The 19698-nt window shown below is 50.5% G+C and overlaps 1 protein-coding gene and 1 long non-coding RNA gene across 2 annotated transcripts in view; one reads left to right on the top strand and one right to left on the bottom strand.

Annotated features, from left to right (window-relative positions):
* PFDN1 (prefoldin subunit 1) overlaps positions 1–11921 on the top strand; it is a 71390-nt gene extending 59469 nt beyond the window's left edge. Inside the window, exon 4 of the mRNA XM_075541652.1 lies at positions 11518–11921. Coding sequence (XP_075397767.1) covers positions 11518–11601 — 84 coding nt within the window. The 3' untranslated portion in view covers positions 11602–11921. The remainder of the gene's footprint in view (positions 1–11517) is intronic.
* Positions 11922–13237: 1316 nt separating this feature from the next.
* Positions 13238–19698, bottom strand: part of LOC142441031 (uncharacterized) — an 87689-nt gene continuing 81228 nt past the window's right edge. Inside the window, exon 3 of the long non-coding RNA XR_012782894.1 lies at positions 13238–13694. This is a non-coding gene — a long non-coding RNA (uncharacterized LOC142441031). The remainder of the gene's footprint in view (positions 13695–19698) is intronic.

The following is a 19698-nucleotide window of genomic DNA, read 5'->3' as shown; positions in this document are numbered from 1 at the left end:
AAATGAAATAAATACTTCACAAGATATAATTACATATTGATTTTGTGATTAATCACTATGCTTTAATAATGTTCAGTTTGTAACAATGAAAATACATCCTGCACATCACATATTTACATGGCGATTCATAACAGTAGCAAAACTACAGCTATACAGTCGCAACGAAAATAATGTTGTGGTTGGGGGTCACCACAACATGAGGAACTGTATTAAAGGATCTCGGCATGAGGAAGGTTGAGAACCACTGTCTTAGGGGGTAAAAAAACAACCCTCTATCTGTTAGGCAGTTGTGGTGCAAAGTGGTTAGACTCTATTGTTAACGGAAAGGCTGGGATTTCTGCCTGCCCATCTTGCTCTTTGAAGAGAAGAGACCTGGTGATCTGCTGAGGTACATACCATGAGAAGCCCTGTGGGCCGTCGTGCCTGCAGCACTGGGTGGCTGCGAGTCAGTTCACAATCCAGCAGCAGCCACGCGCTGTCCACCCTGCTTCTTGTTAATGGAGTCATACCGCATGGGCCTGCCTTCTTTCATTGAGTACTCTCGTCAGGGTCCGTTCACGTTGTAGAATGCATTCTTACTTCGCTTCATTGTATGGCCAGATGATAGTTCATTCTATGGATTTACCACATTTTGTTTATCCATTCATGAGTTGGTGGACTGTTGGGTTGTTTCCATTTTAGACATTTACGTTGCCATCAGTGTTCACCTGCAGGGTTTTATTTGAATGTTTGTTTTGGGTTCTCTAGGGTTAATACTTAGGAGTGAAATGGCTGGATCGTGAAAGGAATCCTAGTTGCACTATGGGTTAGGTGTTGGTTGCGAACTGTAAGCACAGTCGCTGAAGCCCACCATGCTCTACGGGAGAACGATGAGGCTGGCTGCTCCCTCACAAGTCGCAGAACCTCTGTACAGGCTCTCTCTGAGCCGGAGTTGACTTTGTGGCAGCAGGCTGGGCGTTTTGGATTAGTGAGTATAAAGTGGTATTTTGTGGTTTTGATAAACATTTTTCTAACGATGAGTGACTTTGAGCATCTTTTCATGTGTTTATTGGCGACGAATGTGTCTTCCTTGGAGAAATGTCTATTCGGTTCCTTTGCCCATTTAAAAATTGGGTTGCTGGTCTTGTTGTTGAGCCATCTTGAGCTAACTTGGAGCAGAGGGCAGTGTGGGACTGACTTCAGACTTGCCACACATACCTGCGTGCCATATCTGTGTGCTAGTCTTGCCCCAACCTTTGAGTCAGTCACACCTCCACTTCCAAGAATGTAAGGTGTTGCCCGTACTTCCTCTCTCACGGGCACACCCTTAATCACCTACCCCTTTTCCATGCCTACAGGCTGACCTCCACAACAAATACCCCGCTATTGTAAAGCTGGGAGAAACTAAAGATGAACTGAAATTGTGAGAAGTTTTGCTTTCTTTTATTTGCTGTTTGGAAGACTTAGCGAGTTTTAATAGTCCCTCTGAATGATGAATACTTGGCTTTCATCCTGGAGAAGCAGGAAGACCAATAATGTATATTTGGAGACCTTTTAATTTTGCAAAATTTGTTTTCATGGGGTTTCTTTATTACGTAATTTTGTTTTTCACATGTGGCACTTAGAAAATCTGTTATTTGTAGGTGGTACTTTCCTAGTTTTGTTTACTTGTTTTAGAAAGGAAATAGGGCCCCTACAGTTGTATTTCTGGGTCGTGGAATTGCTGTTACTCTCTGTGCATCCTTTTCTTGAATGATCTTGCACGATTTGTGAGAGAGACAGATAATTCTTTGACAGGTATGTGCCCTTAGTTATTCTGCACAGAACTCTCAGCTGGTCCGTTGTGTGGTCTCTGAAGGGCATTCTCATTGTGTCCTGATTAAGAGACTTCTCCAACCCTTGTTTTAGCCCCGCACAGAGTGCAGGTCTCCATGGAGGAGGAAGTGAAGTCACTTGTCCTGATGCTGTGGGATGCACGCTCTTGAGGCTCATCTCTAACGATGAAGGTTTCAGGTAATTTGTCATCATGGCGCTTTAGAGTCAAATCTCAAAGACCCATAGACTAATTTTAAAGAGGAAGATACCCTGTCGGCCCCTTGATGTACTACTCCCCTCACTCCCAGCCACTGCTGACCCTTTCACTGTGCCTACTTGCATGTATACCGATAATTTTAGTGTGAGCTGATTCTTTTTCTTGAGTGAACAAGCCTACTGGCTTCCATGACTCATAGTTTCCCTCAAAAATTTTTTTCCTGCTGACTCTTCCTCTTTCTACCGACCTAAAAGGTTGACTGTTTTCAAGGCCAAGACCTGGGCGGTGTTTCCTCCTCTTCTTTTTTTTTCCCCCTCTCTCTAGGAATGTCATTCATTCTCAGAGCCTGGAGTATAACCTGGGTGCAGGAATTGATCTCCAGCCCAGGCAGCACTGAACTTCAGACCAGTCTGGTGTTCGTCTCACACGCAGCCTTACACACAGCAATGCCCAAAGCAATAGTCAGTGGTCCCGTTGCAGTTAGTGTCCGTCACTTGGGGCCTTGATACTTTGAGCACAGCTGGGGCTTTTCCCTTGGCACCATGGGCGCCTGTGCTGCCTCTTGGAAACGTGGGGTGCTGACGAGGCCTTTTTGGTACAGCGATCTGTATATTCTTTCCATCTCTTTTGATGCTTCCTACACCAGTCACTAGTTTAACCATAGAATTCTTTCAGTCTTGCAACTTGAGGCTTGAATTTTTTTCTTTAGTTCTTCCAGTTTAAGGTGTACATGGATGTTTTTCCTTTTTGTTTTTCATTATAACACTAACCAAAATCGTTAGTGTTGCTTACAACTCTGCACCATCTGACTGGGCCACACAGTTGCATGTATTGCCCCTTTCTCTAGCTTGGGCTGAGCCTCACTGACCAGCGTGCCATTCTTCAGACACGCTCCATTGGACCTTGACGTGCTGCTCCGTTGCCTGGAATTGGTCCTTCTCCCTCTCTGAGCTCTCCACTGAGTTCCTGCTCATCCTGAAGACCCAAGTTAAAAGTGTTTCTGTGATTCCCTGGATGACGTCAAATGTTTCCTCCATTAAATGCTCCACTTTTCCCTCAAAACCCGATGGCAGCCTGCGCTCTGCAGCAGAAAGTATAGGGCTTAATCATTGCTCTAGGCCCCAAAGAGGGCATAGCATATATTGAATGCTCAATAAATGCTGGTCACGTGAGTGTGTGCCAATTCTTGGTGCGGACACAGTGCATAGATCCAGGGGGACGAGCTCCTTATGACGGAGTGTGGATCCAGTGCAGGGATATGGGCGGTCTCGGAATACACAAGGAAGCGCGCGCGTTGCAGTCAAGAGGGTGCTTTTTAGCGAAGGCCTGGGGGACCACCGTGGGTTGAGTCATCAGGAGGCCTCTCTGAAAAGCTGCAATTTCACCTCAGATTTGAATGAGAAGTAGCATCCACGGACGGACATTGCCCACCCCTGATTTAGAAGTTCGCAGAGGAGGAGCCATCCCAGAACTTAGGACTGGCCAGTGAAGCAGGAGGAAAATAGGCGTGTGGCCTCAGGGAGGCTGAGAGAAGTGTGCTTTCCAGGAATAGTGCACAGCACTGCTGAGAGGCTGAGCCAGACGAGAATAGAGAGGTAACCAACCGCTGGTGCTGGCCTCACAGAGATCGTTGGGGACCCGGACCAGAGCCAGTTCCCAGAGTGGGTGGGAACATGATTGCTGAGGTCTGGGGTGCAGGGGAGAGGAGGGTGCAGAAGCACCACTGCAGCATTTGGCTCTGAAAGGGAGAAGGGGAGTGTGTGAGGTCAGGAAAGGGTTTTATAAGGCTGTGTTTCAATTGAAAGGCACATAAGCATTTGGATGGCATAGGAAGAGAGGGTTCTCGGCAGTGAGCCTGGGTTTTCTCAGTGAAGCTTGAGACGCAGCCGTGTGTGGACAGAGGGGCGAAGGAGTGTTGGAAGTTTGCGAAGACAAGGTAGCGTCTGAAACAGTTACTTTGGAGAGTGGTCAGTGGACGTAGTAAGGAAGTTTAGCAGAATTTCCAGGCAATGGTGGGTGTCTGTTTGCGATTCACTGCCTGCAATGTAGAGTGAGGCCATTCACTGTTCGGGATTGTGAGACGCTTGTGATGAACCTGGGCTGGCGTTTGACTAGGCATGCACAGCAGAGGGCGAGCCGCTGAGGGGGAAGGGTGCTTGCGAGGGGGATCAGTAACTACCTGGTGATGGCAGCTTACCTGGCTTGGAGGGGGAAGGCTGTGGGAGAATCAGTGGGGGATAACGAGGGGCATGGGTCCAAGTGTCAGGCCAAGTGCCTGGAGGGGTGTGAGGTTGGGGGGCAGTTGAGAGAATGAGGTTCTTGAAACTGAGGTTTCCGAGGCAGTGGTGACAAGTTCTAGGGAGTGGTCATGGGGGGGGGGGCGGCTAAGGCAGGCTAAAGTAGAAGTAGTGGGGGGCAGGAAGTCTGGTCTGGATGCATCAGCTGCATGCTTGTTGCGGGGACCGTGCCTGGTGCAGCAGTGGTAGATAGAATGGCAGCGAGCCGTGGGTGAATGAGGTGTGGCCCGCCAGGGTATATTGGTAGATGACCACAACAAGGAGGGGAAGCGGGCAGCCAAGCACGGGGCCATGCACATCAAAGGCGGGCTTCTGGAAGGAGAGAGAAGTGGTTTGGTAGTAGGCCGATGAGAATGTTAGGCAGCTGTCACTGAAAGGTAAAAGTGGGTGGCCCCACCTGCTGGACTTAGTTTGAAGGACCGAGTTGGCCATGGGTGAAGGGTAGCTGAGCGTCAGCATCCACTCCATGGCAGGGAGTTGGGTTTTCTGAGTGAGGCACTTACACCAAATAGAGGGTGCTGCTGGTGTTGTAAATAAAGGGTCAAACCCATTTGTTTACTCATTGCCCTTGATAGATTTTGCCCTTGACAGTGTTGGATCGTTGCCATAGAGACCATCCCTAACACAGTTATCAAGTCAGTTCTGACTCATGGTGACCCAATAGGATGGGGTAGAACCCTATAAGTGGGCGGGGCGGTGGGGTGGGTGCCCAAGGGTTTGCATTTCTAACAAGTGTCCTGGTGATGCTGCTGCTGTTGGTCCAGCCACCACACTTAACAGGTATTTAAGATAGTGATTAGGGGGAAAAAGCGATAGTGATTAATCCTCACCTTCTCTGAGCAAACTTTCACTACCCTCATGGCTTGAGACTTGTTACCCCTGCGGCCCACAAGCGGTACGGTACCGGCGGTCTGGAGCTTCGGAGGAGCTGACCAGGGCCATGCATGTTGGTGCAGTTGCTTCCTCCTGGTTAGCCAGGCGCTTTCTTTCTGATTGGTTTTTCCCGGTTGATCGATGGGCTGTGTTTTCGCTGGGACTTAGTGAAGCCGCTGCGCTCAGGAGAGACAGTAGGTAGAGATTCCCTAAATCCCGGAGGGCTGTGGAGTTGGAGAGCTCTCTCTCTTGCACACACGCAAAGTTTTTGTTTGTTTGGTTGTTTGTTTGTAAAGATTTATTGGGAGCTCTTACAACAGTTCATGCATCAATTGTATGAAGCATATTTATACATACCCTATGTTGCCATCATCCTTTTCAAAACATTGTCTTTCTATTTGATTCCTTTGTATCAGCTCCTCTTTTTACCCTCCCTCCCTCCTTCCCACCCTCGTGACCCCTTGATCAATTATGAATTATTATTTTCATATCTTACACCAGCCGCTGTCTCCCTTCCACTGAGGTTTCTTCCTCACTCCTCTCCCCACCTTCCTCTTCCCCTCTCGGTATTGCCACTCTCACTTCCGTCCCGAGGGGGTCGCTGGGCTGGATTCCGTGTGTTCTGAGCTCTTAGCCGTCCCTGTGCATATTCTCCAGCCTAAGCTGCAGTGAAAGGCAAGGCTTGGGGTCATGATAGTGGGGGTGAGGCAGCCTCAAGGAACCAAAGGAATATTGTGTGTTTCATTGATGCTAGACTTCACCCTCATTGACTCATCCCTTCCCTGTAGCCCTTCTGTGAATTTTGGGTCTCTGCTCCAACCCCTCTCGTCTCAACAATATGTTTGCTTTGGGTCTTCTAATGCCTGTTACCTGATCTCGTCGACACCTCATGATCTCACAGGCTGGTGTGCTTCTTCCATGTGGGCTTGTTGCTTCTCTGCTAGATGGCTGCTTGTTTAACTTCAAGTCTTTAAGACCCCAGACACTTTATCTTTTGATAGCTGGGTACCCATCACTTTCTTCACCACACTTGCTTCTGCACCCATTTTGTCTTAAGCGATCATGACATGGAAATTTTTTTGGGTGAGGCAGAGAGACAAACTTCGTAAGAGAAATATCTATAACAATGGTATCACAAGGGGAATTACCTCAGGAGCTTATTTAAGACCTTGTATCATGTCAGAAAAGTTCTAGGGACTTGAACCTCTTTCTTCCGTGAGAGGATGAGAGTGAACATTAGCCTCTCAGTCTGACTCCCAGAAAAAGGAATTGGGCTGATGAGCAATAAGTCCAGCAATGTCATTCCCTGGCCATGCAAGCCCCACAGGAAATCTCAGAATTACAGGTCGGGACAAGGCCCCACAAGAATGTCGCTGCAGCCAGAGCCTTGTGGTTTGATGCCACCAAAGAATTTCCTAAGGGGAAGGGAAATTGCACCACTTGACGGAAAGATGCTACTCTTGAGGCTAGCAAATGCCTTTCCCGGACTCCTGGCAGCTGGGGGTGTGAGTGGGTTTAAAGTGCCCGCAGATTTAGCCAAGTCTTCTTATCCCTTGACGTGCACAGGAGCCCTGAGGCTGACAGCAGCAGGGCATTTCTCACGGATGTCAAGAGTCCAGGCTATGGCTGGATGGCTGTACCAGTTGACCTAATAAAACATAAGGGCCTGCTGTTTGCGGAGCCAGCCTTGATGGCTGCGGGGATCTGTGAGGTTATAGTTTTAAACCATGGCATGCATGGCCAGGGCAGAGAGGTTAGAGGGCTCTGCCCAAGAGGGAAAGCCAGTCCAGAGAGCATGGCCAGCAGACACTGGGTCTGCATGTAGACACCAAACAGCCCCACCCTGGGAGCCTTTCCTTCTAGTTAGGAAAGACATAAAGACAATGAGGGGTCTTCAAAAAGCTCCTGGAAAAATCAAATGAAAAGATAATGGGATTGTCCCAGGAGCTTTTTTGAAGGCCCCTCAGGCTGTTCTAGGTGGTGGTAGGTGCTGTGCAGAAACCGGGCACGGAGTGCAGTGTGATCAAGGAGACCCTTCCGTTACAGTGACGCATGAGAAAGGCTGGAAGGAAATGAGGGAGCAGGTGACACGGTGTCTGGGAAGAGGGTCCTGGTTCCGAGAAGTGCCAAGGGGCCAGCTGGCAGGAAGCCACCTGGGGGCCTCAAGGGCTGCTGGGGCCCCGTGTGGTGGGGCCTGAACCAGTCGGGGAGTCCGAGTTAGCCAGAGCCAGGACTTGGGTTTTGGCAGCTGAAAACGGTTTAAATTGGTTCATTCCAATTGGACTCCCCTCCTGAAAATTTGCATTTCCACCCCAGATATACAAAATCAGAATCTACATTTTAAATAGATCCCCAGATGATTCTTGGCCTGCTGAGGATTTGAGAATTTGCTTCCCACAGATAACGTGGTTGTGCTTAGATGTCATCGAATTCAAACTCCTAGCAGAGCTGTGTGCGAATGAAGGAAACCCCGCCAGCCCCGCGGCGGCACCCGTCACCCTTGTTACTGTGCTCCAGCCCATTGTTGCAGCCATTGTGTCAGTCCGGAGCCGTGAACTGCTTCCTTTTCTTCAGTGACCCTCGATTTAGCCTCCTGGTAACATGTACAGCATATCTGAGATGAAGCTGCAGCCTTGTTCGCCATCCTGGCTACTCTGGTGCATTCTGGTTGTACTTCTTCCAGGACAGATTAGTCTGTTCTTCTGGTAGTCTATGGTACTTTCAACCAGTACCAAAACTCAATGCATCCTCTGTTCTTCTGAGTCCCAGCGGCCACATGTATGTAAGGCAATTGGTACAATTAGATATATGTAAGGCAATTGGTTACCTGAGGAATCTTGTAAAGTGGAGGTTCTGATATATCTGGGGAGAATATATATTCTCACCAGGAGGTTGACTTGAATGAACTGGTTCAGAGCCATGATAGTAAATCAAAACAATGCAGACTCACTGTCATAGCAACGATTCCGACTCATGGTGACCCTCCAGGATAGACAGGGGCCCTCCTAGCTTGTCAGTCTGTGTGGGAGTAGGCAGCCTCCATTGTCTCCGGTGTGACCCACCGACTGCCTCATCACTGACTGCTGCACCAGGACTCCCTAGTGCACACTGGACACCCTGGCGGCTGGGCAGCGGCAGCGTTCACTCAGCCAGTGTGTGGAGAGACCGGGCAGGAGAAAGGTGGCCAGGTAGAAGGCTGTTGTATGAAGGTCAGATTTGGGGTTCATTGTTGGCCGTGTGGCCGTCAGAGGTAAGAAGGTTGGAGTTGTTTTGAACACTGACCAGAGTCGTCATTCACAGAACTGGGGAGTTCTGTGGAGTTTCTGGCTTGACTAGACGTTTTAGAAAGAAGCTGCGAAGACTCAGGAAGAAGAAATGTGGCAAACCATTGGTTCTTTCATTTTCTCTGTCCCCTCGGAGCCACTCCTACCTGTTATTTTGGTGCCAAATGTGATTTCCAACACAGAAGCTTTTAGGGACATTTACTCAGGCCTCTACCACTTGGCAGCGTAAACTCCTTGGGGCTCTTTGGAGCCTGGCGGGCGCAGGGAGTGCATCCTTGGGCTGCTAATGCAAAGGTTGGCGGTTTGAATCCACTCATAAAGATTGAACAGCCCCGGCATCCCTAGGGAGCAGCTCTGCCCACGCTTTTGGGTTGTCCTGCGTCAGATTGGACAGCAGACTCACAGCAGTGGTGGTGTGTGGTTTGACTTGGGGGTGCCAGCCCCCCAACCACTAATCACGGGTTCAGTAAGCACAATTGTACAGTTGAGATATATATTAAAGTCATCGAGAGCATGAGAGATAGAAGTAATGGAGTCAGACACGTTTCTTGGTAGCCTTGCTCACCTCAGCGCCGCCTGGTGGTCCACGTGGAGAGATGGGGAAGGGAAGGAGGGAAACAGGGAAAAGGGAGCCAAGGAGAGAGGTGGGGAGAGACCAGCGAGAGAGGCCTCTATTGCTAACTCAGGCTTATATATTCATTCTCTGGGGACATGCAAGCACCCTAATTACAGGTGAAGACATTCCTTTACAGGAAGGGATTGTGCTATAGATAATACAGTAGTGGAAGGGGGTGATCTAGGGGATCCATGCAACAGGAAGAGGAGGGATTGGGGGTACACATGTGGCAAGATGGGCGGATCCTAGAGTCAGGATGGCAGCTGGATCTCCATAAGAACCATTAGCAGTAGGGTGTAAACCCCACCTACAAGAACCAAGCTAATGGTTGAGAGAGAGTCCATTGTCCCCAGCAGCAGGGAGCAGGCCCACCCCTGTGGTGGGGTGAGACAGCAGTCTGGCAGCGATTGCCTTCAGGGATGTCTGTAAGCATCTGACCTCCCCCCACAGTGGTGTGGTCCAGATTTCATTAAGAGGATCTTCTGAGTTTAGATGGGCTTAGAGACTAGGGAGGAACGATTGAAGTATATCTGGTCAGAAAACAGGTCCCCACCCTACCTGGAATATCCCTCTGCTGGAATTTCTAAACAGAACTCCAAGCTGGAATTGTTGCCCTGAAGCCTGAGCAGGAAGCCCTTGCTGAGACTCAGAGGCTGGTGCTGCCCACTGTGGCAGCGTGCCCGCAGAGATTGCCTCGGGCCAGGGCCCCCAGCAGGAGCTGACTCTGCCCAGGGGAACCTTGCTCACTCCCTGCCCGCCCAGTGCATGCACATTCTTGAGTGGTGCGTCAGGGGCTATTCATGTGCTCCTCTTTTAAGTCTCCACTAGTAAAGTCTAAGAGTTGTTTATCAAGGGAAGTTTTAAGTTTCCACTTTGATATCACAATGATAGGCCGGTGTTGGTTTAGCAGTGTAATTAAACAATTCCTTAGCAACCACACACTTGTGGCCATTGCCTTGTTTATGGTGCTCTGGAGTGTGGTAAGAAACCGGTGTGAGTAGGGCAGATGGGAGATGAGTGAAGGGACAAGGCCCTTGGTAGTCATCAGGAAATTGGACACAAGAAGATACACAGGAGCCAGAGCCTCATTGGGCTGGATAAGGAGTTGTGTAGCCACTTGTTGGGAAAAGCCTCCAAATATATGATTTAATAACTATCTGGGCAGGGTGTGGGAGAAGTTAGAGACAGGTGTTAGGGGTGCCCAGAGAGGTTTGCTGGTCAAGACCATGGGGAATAAGGGGCACACATTTCCTCTTTCCGTCTGACGCTGGGGCTCCTAAGCAAGCTACAGTTATGTGTAGCTCACCTGACCTCTTCCCCAAGTTCTCGACCTCCCCAGGCCAGGTGGGCATAGTAGTGGTCTAGTGGAGCCTACAGCTACTTCGGTGAAAGGCACTGGGGGAGAGAGAAGGGCCGAGGCCCACAGTCCCACTGCCCGTGCCAGGCTCTGCTTTGCGGGCTCCTTCTGTGGCTCAGACAGTCTCCTGCACCCTTGGCGGCGATGGTGTGAACTGTGCTCTCATCCTACTGCCACTAGTTGACTCGGACTGGAGTGGCCCGACATAAGGTTTCCCAGGTTGTACGTCTTTATAGGGTTTCACTGCTGATCGATCTTGCAGTTAGGCATCCAGCACTCACCCGGCAGCGCCACCAGACATGGATAGTGTTCCTCAACAAGAGGGCCTTCATCTCAAGTGGGCAAAATGGGAATGCACCCATAGCTATGTCCTCAGGGCAGGGGCCAGCCACCATGAAGCCACCACACTTGGGGGTGGGGTGACCACAGGGCAGGAGTGGACAGACAGCCTTTCCTTTGACTAATCTTTTGTAGTCCAGGTCCAGATGTGGCTTCTGGAAGTAGTGCTGTGTCTAAGTTGGGTTTTTTTTTTTAATTATTTGGATCCAAATGGGGTAGGAGGTAAACGTCTCAAAGGTCTGTTTCACGGAGTGTGTCACTGTCCGGGATTCCTGACTGGCCACAGTTTCATTCGAATAGCAGATGCCATCCTGACTCATCTGCACGGTTCGGGAGATGTGGGACACAGCGGCTCCCAGTGTGAGCTGGTGGTGCTGCAGCAGTGGGGCCCCGGGCGGCTGGCCCAGACCATGGAAAACCTTGAAAGGAGACAGTCGGTTATGGGGCAGGAACTAGACCCTGGAATTTCCTGGCCTTTGTCTGCTCTAAGCTCATGGACTGAAAAGCCTGTTTTTAGCATGCACTTCCTTTTGGGGGGAGAGTTCCTGTCTTCCAGAGCACTTGTGCTTCCTGCCCTGAGAGAGGGGGATGGGACTGGGGAGGGGGAGAGGGATTCTGGGCAGGTGTGTACCTGGCTACACTTGGAAGTCCTGAAGATGTCATAACCCCTGGGCTCAAAAGCTGCCCTTACCAACCTGCCCCTTTGTCCACCCTGACCATGTTTCTTTCCTACATTGCAGCAGAAAAAATCTTACCTTGAGCGGAGTGTCAAGGAAGCTGAGGACAACATCCGGGAGATGCTGATGGCAAGAAGGGCCCAGTAGGAGGCCCCAGGAGGCCCCTCTCCTGCTTTCCCAACTTTCTTGGCAAGGGTGGGCAAGGGGCAAGGAAAGCCTCTGCTTGCCCCATCAACACTACTGGGCAACCTCACCACCCCACCTCGTCTCCACTACCCAAGTCCCTTACAGATTCCAACCCTGCAGCTGTTACCTGCCTCTGCCTGCCGCTCCTGCCCAGGACACGCCTCCTCTCCCAGGGGTCGGGGCTGCCTTCCCTCCGGGGAAGACAGGAGCCAGGGGAGCTCTGGCCGAGCCTACCATTGGTACTATGTTGGCAGACCAATAAAGGCTTCTGCCTCCCGCTACCATGTCTGTTTTCCTTGAGCTGAGGCGAGGACAGAGCCCAAGAGGCAGGAGCCACCTGTGTCCTTCAGCTCCAGCCAATCCCTGCCCCTTTCCCTGTTCTCATTCTGGTCTTCTGAGCAGTCCTCTCAGGTTCTGGCCGTCCGTGTCGCATACAGATGGGAAAGAAGGAAGACGGGGCTGTAACAGAATTCAAATGAACAGAATGGCAGTTTCTCCAGGGCATTCTTTCTGAAGATGCCTTCCCCTGCTTCCTCCCCAAAGATTCCAAATGACATTCAGTAATACCAGGCGACCTTCCTGCCTCTGCTCCTGAGGAAGTGGGCACCAAGATCCCAAGGTCTCCTAAGGCTTGGGGCCACTGGTATGCTGGAGCTGACTTATTACCTACCCTGGCTTAAATTTTGTTGCAAGCCAGCTGTTAGACACAACCATTATCAATTATGTGAATTTACAGTGAAATTATATTAAAAACAAGGGTGATGTTTAAAACGCATCTTTTCCTCACTATTTTGCGACCGCCCATCTGTGCTCTGGGTGTTTGTCCCCTGTTGTGTGTGGATGATGGAAAGCCTGTGGTGGATGGTGTGCCTGCACTTCTCTTCCCACCTCCCTGGAAAAAAGGGAGTGCTACAAAACCCTGACCTCCTCCCCCCCTTTCAGAGACATCAGGAGCAGTTAGTTCATCTACCCCCATACTGCTCAGGGAGGTAGGTGGGAAGGAGAAGGCAGTTGCCACTGTACCCTCTGGCCTGACTCGCTGCAGCTCAGTGCCACCCTGTGGCCAGAGTGGGGATGGACAGCAGGGGAGGGAAGCCTCCAGTCTGGCTCTGCACTGAGGCCCCTTTCCAAGGCTCTGGGGAAAAGCAGGTGCAATCCTGTTGACTGCTCCTGTCTGAGCTCATCTCTTGAGGGTTACCAGAGACAGAGGAACCTGCTCTCCTGACACCCCATGCTGCTGTGGTGTACTCTCCCTCCCTCCCATCAAGTCCACGCGGACTCAGTGACCTTATAGGATAGGCTAGAAGTGTCCCTATGAGTTTCTCAGACTTTAATTCTTAATGGGAGTAAAAAGCCCATCTTTATCCCTCAGCACAGCTAGTGGGTTTGAACTGGGAACCTTACAGTTAGCAGCCCAATGCAGAACCACTGCCCCACCAGGCTGCTGTGGTATACTCAGTGAAGGGAAAATGGGCTCCTCTTCAGATGTGCAGAGACATCTGAGGCAGCCAGAGTTGACAAGCCTTAGCTTAACCTGGGACTTCGGTGAGCAGGAGAGTCCGGCATAGACTATCTGGAATCATGTAGACCGTTGAGGTTGGAACAGATTTATTAAAACATACAGGTGCCAGCAGAGAAATTATTCAGTGGTGTGTTCCATGGGGCCACTACTTTGTATAATTTTAAAATTATAAACAGACATATTTCAGAAGCCTTTGGCTAAAACAAATAGAAGAGTCATTTAGCACATTCTTTAAAGACCAAGAAGAACCAGATTCTGAGCAGTACAAAGATCAAGTCACTGAATTAAAACAGCAGCAACCCCCACTATTCTAGAATCCCGTCGATTTGAAAGTAGAGGTGCCTGGGCAGAGCAATCGGAAGAGATGGGACAGGCACGCTCGTCAGGCTGTGGCAGCACTGGCAGGACCGGAGGAGCTGGGCTTGTCAGGTGAGCATGTCCCAGAGGCAGCAGCAACAGAGAGCAGTCCAGCAGGCAGTGAGACAGGTGGACGAGCCCATGTCATCCCTTCTTTGGTCTTCCACCACATACACTGGAGAGAGAAGGGAGAGGTGGTGAGAATGGCCAGCACAGCCCCACGCCCTCCAGAGCGGAGCCCCCGGGGCCAAGGGAGAGCCACGGCCGTGGACAGCTTTAAGCAGACTGGGTTACAGCCTTTCTGTGCCTGCCATTACTGATATCCCGGAGGAGGTGACCCAGCTCCACACCTTTCGCTCCTGCTTTCCCTTCAACTAAGGACCTTCTTCCCTGCAAGGACATGTGGTGGGTACCTTACTGCAGTGCAGTGCATCAGGGCAGCTGCAGCTGGCTAACCTTAGCTTATGAACCAGCCAGCACTATGGTTCCTTTCTCACAGGGGCTGGCGAGTGTCTTCAGATACAGCCAAGCTGCCACACGGGGGTAAGGGCATGTCTGGGGTGAAACCTAAGAGGGCCTAACCGAATAACCAGGACACCCTGGTTTTCATGCCTGGGCATTACACACTATCCGGGTGGGCCCCGACCTGTGTGCTCTGCTGTTCACAGCTCTCAGGGCCAATACAGTAATGCAGGGTGGATGACAACCAGCTCGAGTAAGATGATGGTTAGAACTTGCCGAGTGTCCCTTGAGCCTGGCATTCCTGCTTTTTTCCACAGAATGCTTTGGAGTTTGATGCCTAAGCCTGTTAAGGCTAAGCGCTCCATTAAGTGATCTGAACTATAAAACTGAGAGGTCAAAGACCCCAACTACATTTCACTCGTCAGCTGACTTGTGGCTGGCAATTAGTCTCTCTTCCCATAAAGATATTTTAAATGGCTGCGGGTCAGCCTCAGCCTTGAAGGATCTGTGGCTACTTATAACAAATCTCTCAGCCACCACCAATCAAACTCATAAGCAGTTAAGAATTTTCAACTTTTTCAAAGCTCACGAAAGCACGAATCTTATAATTAAGTCCCTTGGCAATCTTTGTTTCAGTTCCATTTTTGTATCTGGTGTCTATTTTTAGATCTCCTTTTGGCAAATCCCCTTTCTGAGATGGGTGGCAGTGAGCTGTAAAGTGCTCCTGTGTTCTCAGCAGCCCTCCAGGCCACATGTTCTTAAGTGCCTGAGAAGTCACCTCTGACCCGTAGCAACCTTATCGGTGTACAACAGGACGGACACCTGTCCAGTACGGTGCCACCCCCACCATCCTTGCTGTGCTTGAAACCCACTGTTTGTCATTTGTCACCCATCTGCAGGAGGGAGTCTTTTTTGTTGACTCTGCCCCGCACAATGTCCTCTCCCAGGGGCTGGTCTTCATAATCACTTTTCTAAAGCATATTGGTTGACTCTGCCCCGCACAATGTCCTCTCCCAGGGGCTGGTCTTCATAATCACTTTTCTAAAGCATATTGGATGGAGTCTCAACATCTTCGCTTCTAAGGATCATTCTAAGCCAGCCCTTAGTATATGGAATATTCATCAACACCATAGGGTTTTCCTTATTCACCGTTCAGCTTTCAAATGTGCACGAGGCAAATGGGAATACCATGGCTCGAGTCAGTTGTACTGCAGCCCTCACAGTAATACCGCTTCCACTTTAAAGCAGCGGTTCTCAACCCATGGGTCGTGACCCATTTGGGAATCAAACGACCCCTTCACAGGGGTCGCCTGATTCATAACAGTGATGAAGACTCAATGAAAATAATGTTATGGTTGGAGGGTCACCACAGCATGAGGAACTGTCTGAAAAGGTCTCGGCATGAGGAAGGTGGAGAACCGCTACTTTAAAGAGATCCTTTTGCAGCGGATTTGCAATGTCTTGTGATTTCCTGACTGCTGCTTCTCTGGCCATTGATTGTGGAGTCAAGCAAGAGCTTTTAACGACTTTAATATTTTTCCATTAACGATGTACTGATTATTGGACCGATTGTGAGGCTATTTTACTTTCTATTCTTTCATTATAATCCATTCTGAAGGCTGCAGTCTCTGATGTAAGTTAAGTTCTTCGCCTACTTTGCTTTCAGCACGGTTGTGTCTTGTCATCTGCTTAACACAAGTTGTTAGTCATTCTCCAATCAATCCTCATGCCACCTTCTTCGGATTGTTCACTTTTTCAAATTACTCGTTCAGCCTACAGACTCAGCAAGTATGGTAGAAGAATGCAACGCCAACACATACCTTTTAAAATTTAAAACCTTGTTAATGTTTCAGTGACTGCTTCTTGGTCTGTGCACAGCTTCCACGTGACCACAATGTTCTGGAATTCCCTTTCTCTGAAATAACTGTTACCTACAGTTTGTTAAGATTCACTCAAGTTGAATGCTGTGCACAGTCTGTGAAACACAGGTAAACAACTTTCTGCTCTTCTCTGCTTTCAGTCAAGATCTGCCTAACATTAGCAATGGTATCACTTGTTCCATGTTCCCTTCTGAATCCGGCTGGAATGTCTGGCAGTTTCCTGTCGATGCACTGCTGCCACTGCGCTTTGTCTACAAAGTTTTACTGATGTCAGATAACGACCCTGTGTTTGAAAGGCCACAGCAGTTGGTTGTTGAATAAAGAGAACTGTTTAGCCTCCCCCCCAAAAAAAGAAAAGCCGCAGCAGTCTGTTGGTTGGGGCACCTTTCTTTGGAATGGGCACAAATAGGAACCCCTCTCCCTCAATTGGCCAAGTCAGATTTCTGGGCACAGACAGCACTGAATCAGTGTAGAAACGTCTCAGTTGACTTGTTTTTCACCAATCCCTCAGGGCAGCTTGGACTTCTGCCTCCAGTACCACTAGTTCTTGATCCTGAACAGAAGCCCATTCCTTTTGGTGCTGCCTGCATTGTTCAATGTCTTACTCGCGGCTTTCGGCTTGAAAAGTGCCAACGCTGTTCTTCGCGTCCGGTGCTCTAGCTCCAGGTCTTTGCCTGTTCCATCACATGGCTTTGTCTTGTCAGCCCCCTTTCGAAATCCCTTCAGTTCTTTCCCTTCATCATTTCTCCTTAGCTACTTTACATTCAGGAGTAAGATTCAAAGTCTCTTGCCATCTAGTTTTTTCTTTTTCCTGTCTTTTAAATGACCTTTGGCTTTCTTGTGTATCATGTCCTGTTGTCATCCCATAACTCATCTGGTCTTCCGTCACGGGTTCAGCATGTCGCCTGTTCTTGACATGACCTGTAAGTTCAGGTGGGAAATGCTCAAGGTTGTACTTTGGCTGTTGCCGAAGAGGTTTTTCTTTAGCTCCAACTTGAACTTGCATTTGAGCAATTACTGGTCTGTTCTCTAGTTGAGCTGTCATCTCTTTCCACAGATACAGTCAATGTGATTCCTGCACATTCATCCATGCATATAGTTCTCATGTTGTTGGAAACAGTGCATGTAATGAATATGTCACTGGTCTTGCACAATTCTAGCATGGGATTTGTGGTGTTCCTTCTATCACCAAGGCCTTGGTGTTTTCCAGCTACTGATCCTTCTTCGTTTCCAACCCCCAGTAATGAGCAATGTAGCTGCAGCCGCCAACGTGGCAGGCAAGTGGTGGCTAGGCCATGTGGACACCCCTTTCCCCTTCCCTCCCGACACAGCTCATCCACTTAGCAACAGCAGCCCAGCAACTGCTCTGGGTAAAACGGTTCTGGGTCTGGGAGGAAAGAGCCCACCAGGGAAACCTGGTCAAAGGGACGAAGACGATCCATGGATTCTGAGGGCTCAAAGGACATCTCCTTGCTGCTCCCCTTCCCGCCCCACGGCTGCTGCCAGGGACAAGTCAGAGGCGTCCAACCGTTGCTCCAGAGCAGCTCCGTCAGGGAAACTTAAGTCTTGCTTCCTCTCTTGCACTTCTTCCATTTCATCTGGCCCACTGGGGCTCATCTCACAACTTCACACTTAGGAAATGAAGGGCTTTGAGGTCATGACTCTCCAGCAGTGCTGAGGTTGGAAACAGTGGCCCTGGGACAGAGGACTTCAAACCAAGGAAGGGGTTGTGTCAATGCTGACAGGGGTAGGAAGTCAGCCTACTAGAGTCCGCTACTTCAGCGTCAAGGCAAGGCCTCTAGCCGAGGGGAGCCTTCCCTCCTAAAGGCATGCCCCTCTACCCCCACCTCCCTGGGCCCTCCTGCCTGCGCATTTGGCTGGAGGATGCAGGGTGGGGCAGGAGAAAACAAGCTCTGAGGCAGGCCTCACAGTTCCTTATAGTACCTGCTTTGGACCCCCTCCCCCGCAGATGTGGCATTTTACAGCTGTATCTTAGCAGGCGCTCAGCCCACCTATAGGGGCAACAGCCCCGCATCTGCAGAGGGGCTGCTGCACTGAGCTGTGTCGCCGAGATTTTGCCTAAATCCTACTCCATTCCTGGGAGTCTCATGGCCACCTGCCCCGACCCCCGCTCCACAGCTCACGATCTCAGCCTGCAATGTCCCAGACTCAAGGGAGCTTGGTTCCCGGGTGTAGAGCACTACCATCTCAGCTCCATGCTGGGGGGTGGGCAGAGTCAGCCCAAGCGCTGGGGTCTTCCCCTCCATGGTCGCCAGTGTGCAGCCCTGCCTGCCTGGGCCATCGGAGCCAAGTCCTTGAGCCCTGCAGGGCGCTCTGTGTATTAACACTTAGTGCCATCTTGGTCACCAGCAGGCGCTGGAGTTAAAAAGTTTAGGAGGGAGTGAAGGGAGGAGGTAGGGGAAGAATAAAGTGTGTGTGTGTGTGTATGTGTGTGTGTGTGTGTGTGTGAGAGAGAGAGAGAGAGAGAGAGAGAGAGAGAGAGAGAGATTAGGAGATCAGCGTGGGGGTGGAGTGGTAGGTAGTGGACACTGCCCTTCCAGGCTAGGCAGTAGTTAGTTCAGGCCTAGGTTCCAGAACCAGCTATGCTGCTCAGATGTCACGCCCTCTTGAAGAGCAAGTGCCCCCTTGTGGCCAGCTGGGGAAGCGCTGGGCTCCAGCTCTAGGCGAGAGCTACAGGGCCTGAAGGCCTGGCTTACATAACCCTCATCCATCACTATTTAGGTGTCTTGGAAGCCCATGGTGAGGGCCTGTGCCCTGACCCTAGGCTAGGAAGACTGAAAGGACTATTCCCAGGGAACTAGAGGTGAGTTGGAGGGAGGGCAGGACCTAGCTCCCCCACACTGGCTTGTCTCTTGCCCCAGACAGCTCCTGGGCACCAACTCATGTGCTCTCAGCCTGACAGGGGCACTCCCTTCTCAGCCCGTGCTTGTGCAGAGAAGGCAGATGGGAGAGTCTGACGAAGTGCTGGGGTCTCCCCTCCAGGGTCACCAGCACCCATCGGCCCACAACCATATTATACAAGCCTCAAATATGATTCTGTAGGCAATGGGCTCCTGGGGCCAAGGATGACCTGCAGGGCAGGGGGGCTAGCCTGCCCCCTCCCAGGTATCTGAAACCTGCACTTGCTCCACTTGGACTGTAAATGATTCATCAGGTGCTTCTCCTGTTGTGTCTGCAGGCACACACAGCCCTACCCGAGCTGCAGGGGAGACCCATGTCACAAGGCAGATTGAGAGGTGACCTGGGGACTGAGCCTCCCTGGAGGGTGGTCTTGTGCCAGGAACTAGGAAACTTGTAGCCCTCATGGCCCAGCCTGGTGATGAGCCCCTCGCCTGGCTCTCAGCTGCTAAGGCCACCACAGCCACAGCCTCCTAAGAAGCGTCCCCAGAGTGGCGATAGATGGTGGCCTTGCCAGAGACGTGAGATCTGATACCCATGGAAGGCTAGCCTTCCAGAAGGATCTAGACCAGCAGTCTCAACCTGTGGTCGCACCCTTTCACAGGGACCACCGGATTCATAACAGAAGCAAAATGACAGTTATGAAGTAGCAACAAAAATAATTTTATGGCTGGGGGTCACCACAGCATGAGGAACTGTATTAAAGGTCGAGGTATTAGGAAGGTTGAGAACCACTGCTCTAAACGATGTGTAAAGAGCTCTCCTACTGCTCAGGCCAAGAGGCAGAAAGGAGGGGACAATCTTCAGGCTTTTGGGAATCAGTGAAGCCTTAAGACAGCTGGCTCCTGTCCCTCCCGCAGTGGCAGTTCGGTGGGATCAGGTACTCGGCAGCATCGGGGCTTTACCGGTAAGAGAGAC

Source organism: Tenrec ecaudatus, chromosome 2 (genome assembly GCF_050624435.1).
Source record: "Tenrec ecaudatus isolate mTenEca1 chromosome 2, mTenEca1.hap1, whole genome shotgun sequence".
In the NCBI taxonomy this organism is placed as follows: Eukaryota; Metazoa; Chordata; class Mammalia; order Afrosoricida; family Tenrecidae; genus Tenrec; species Tenrec ecaudatus.
The sequence above is the reverse complement of the archived record's forward strand: the minus strand, read 5'-3'. Positions and strand labels throughout refer to the sequence as shown.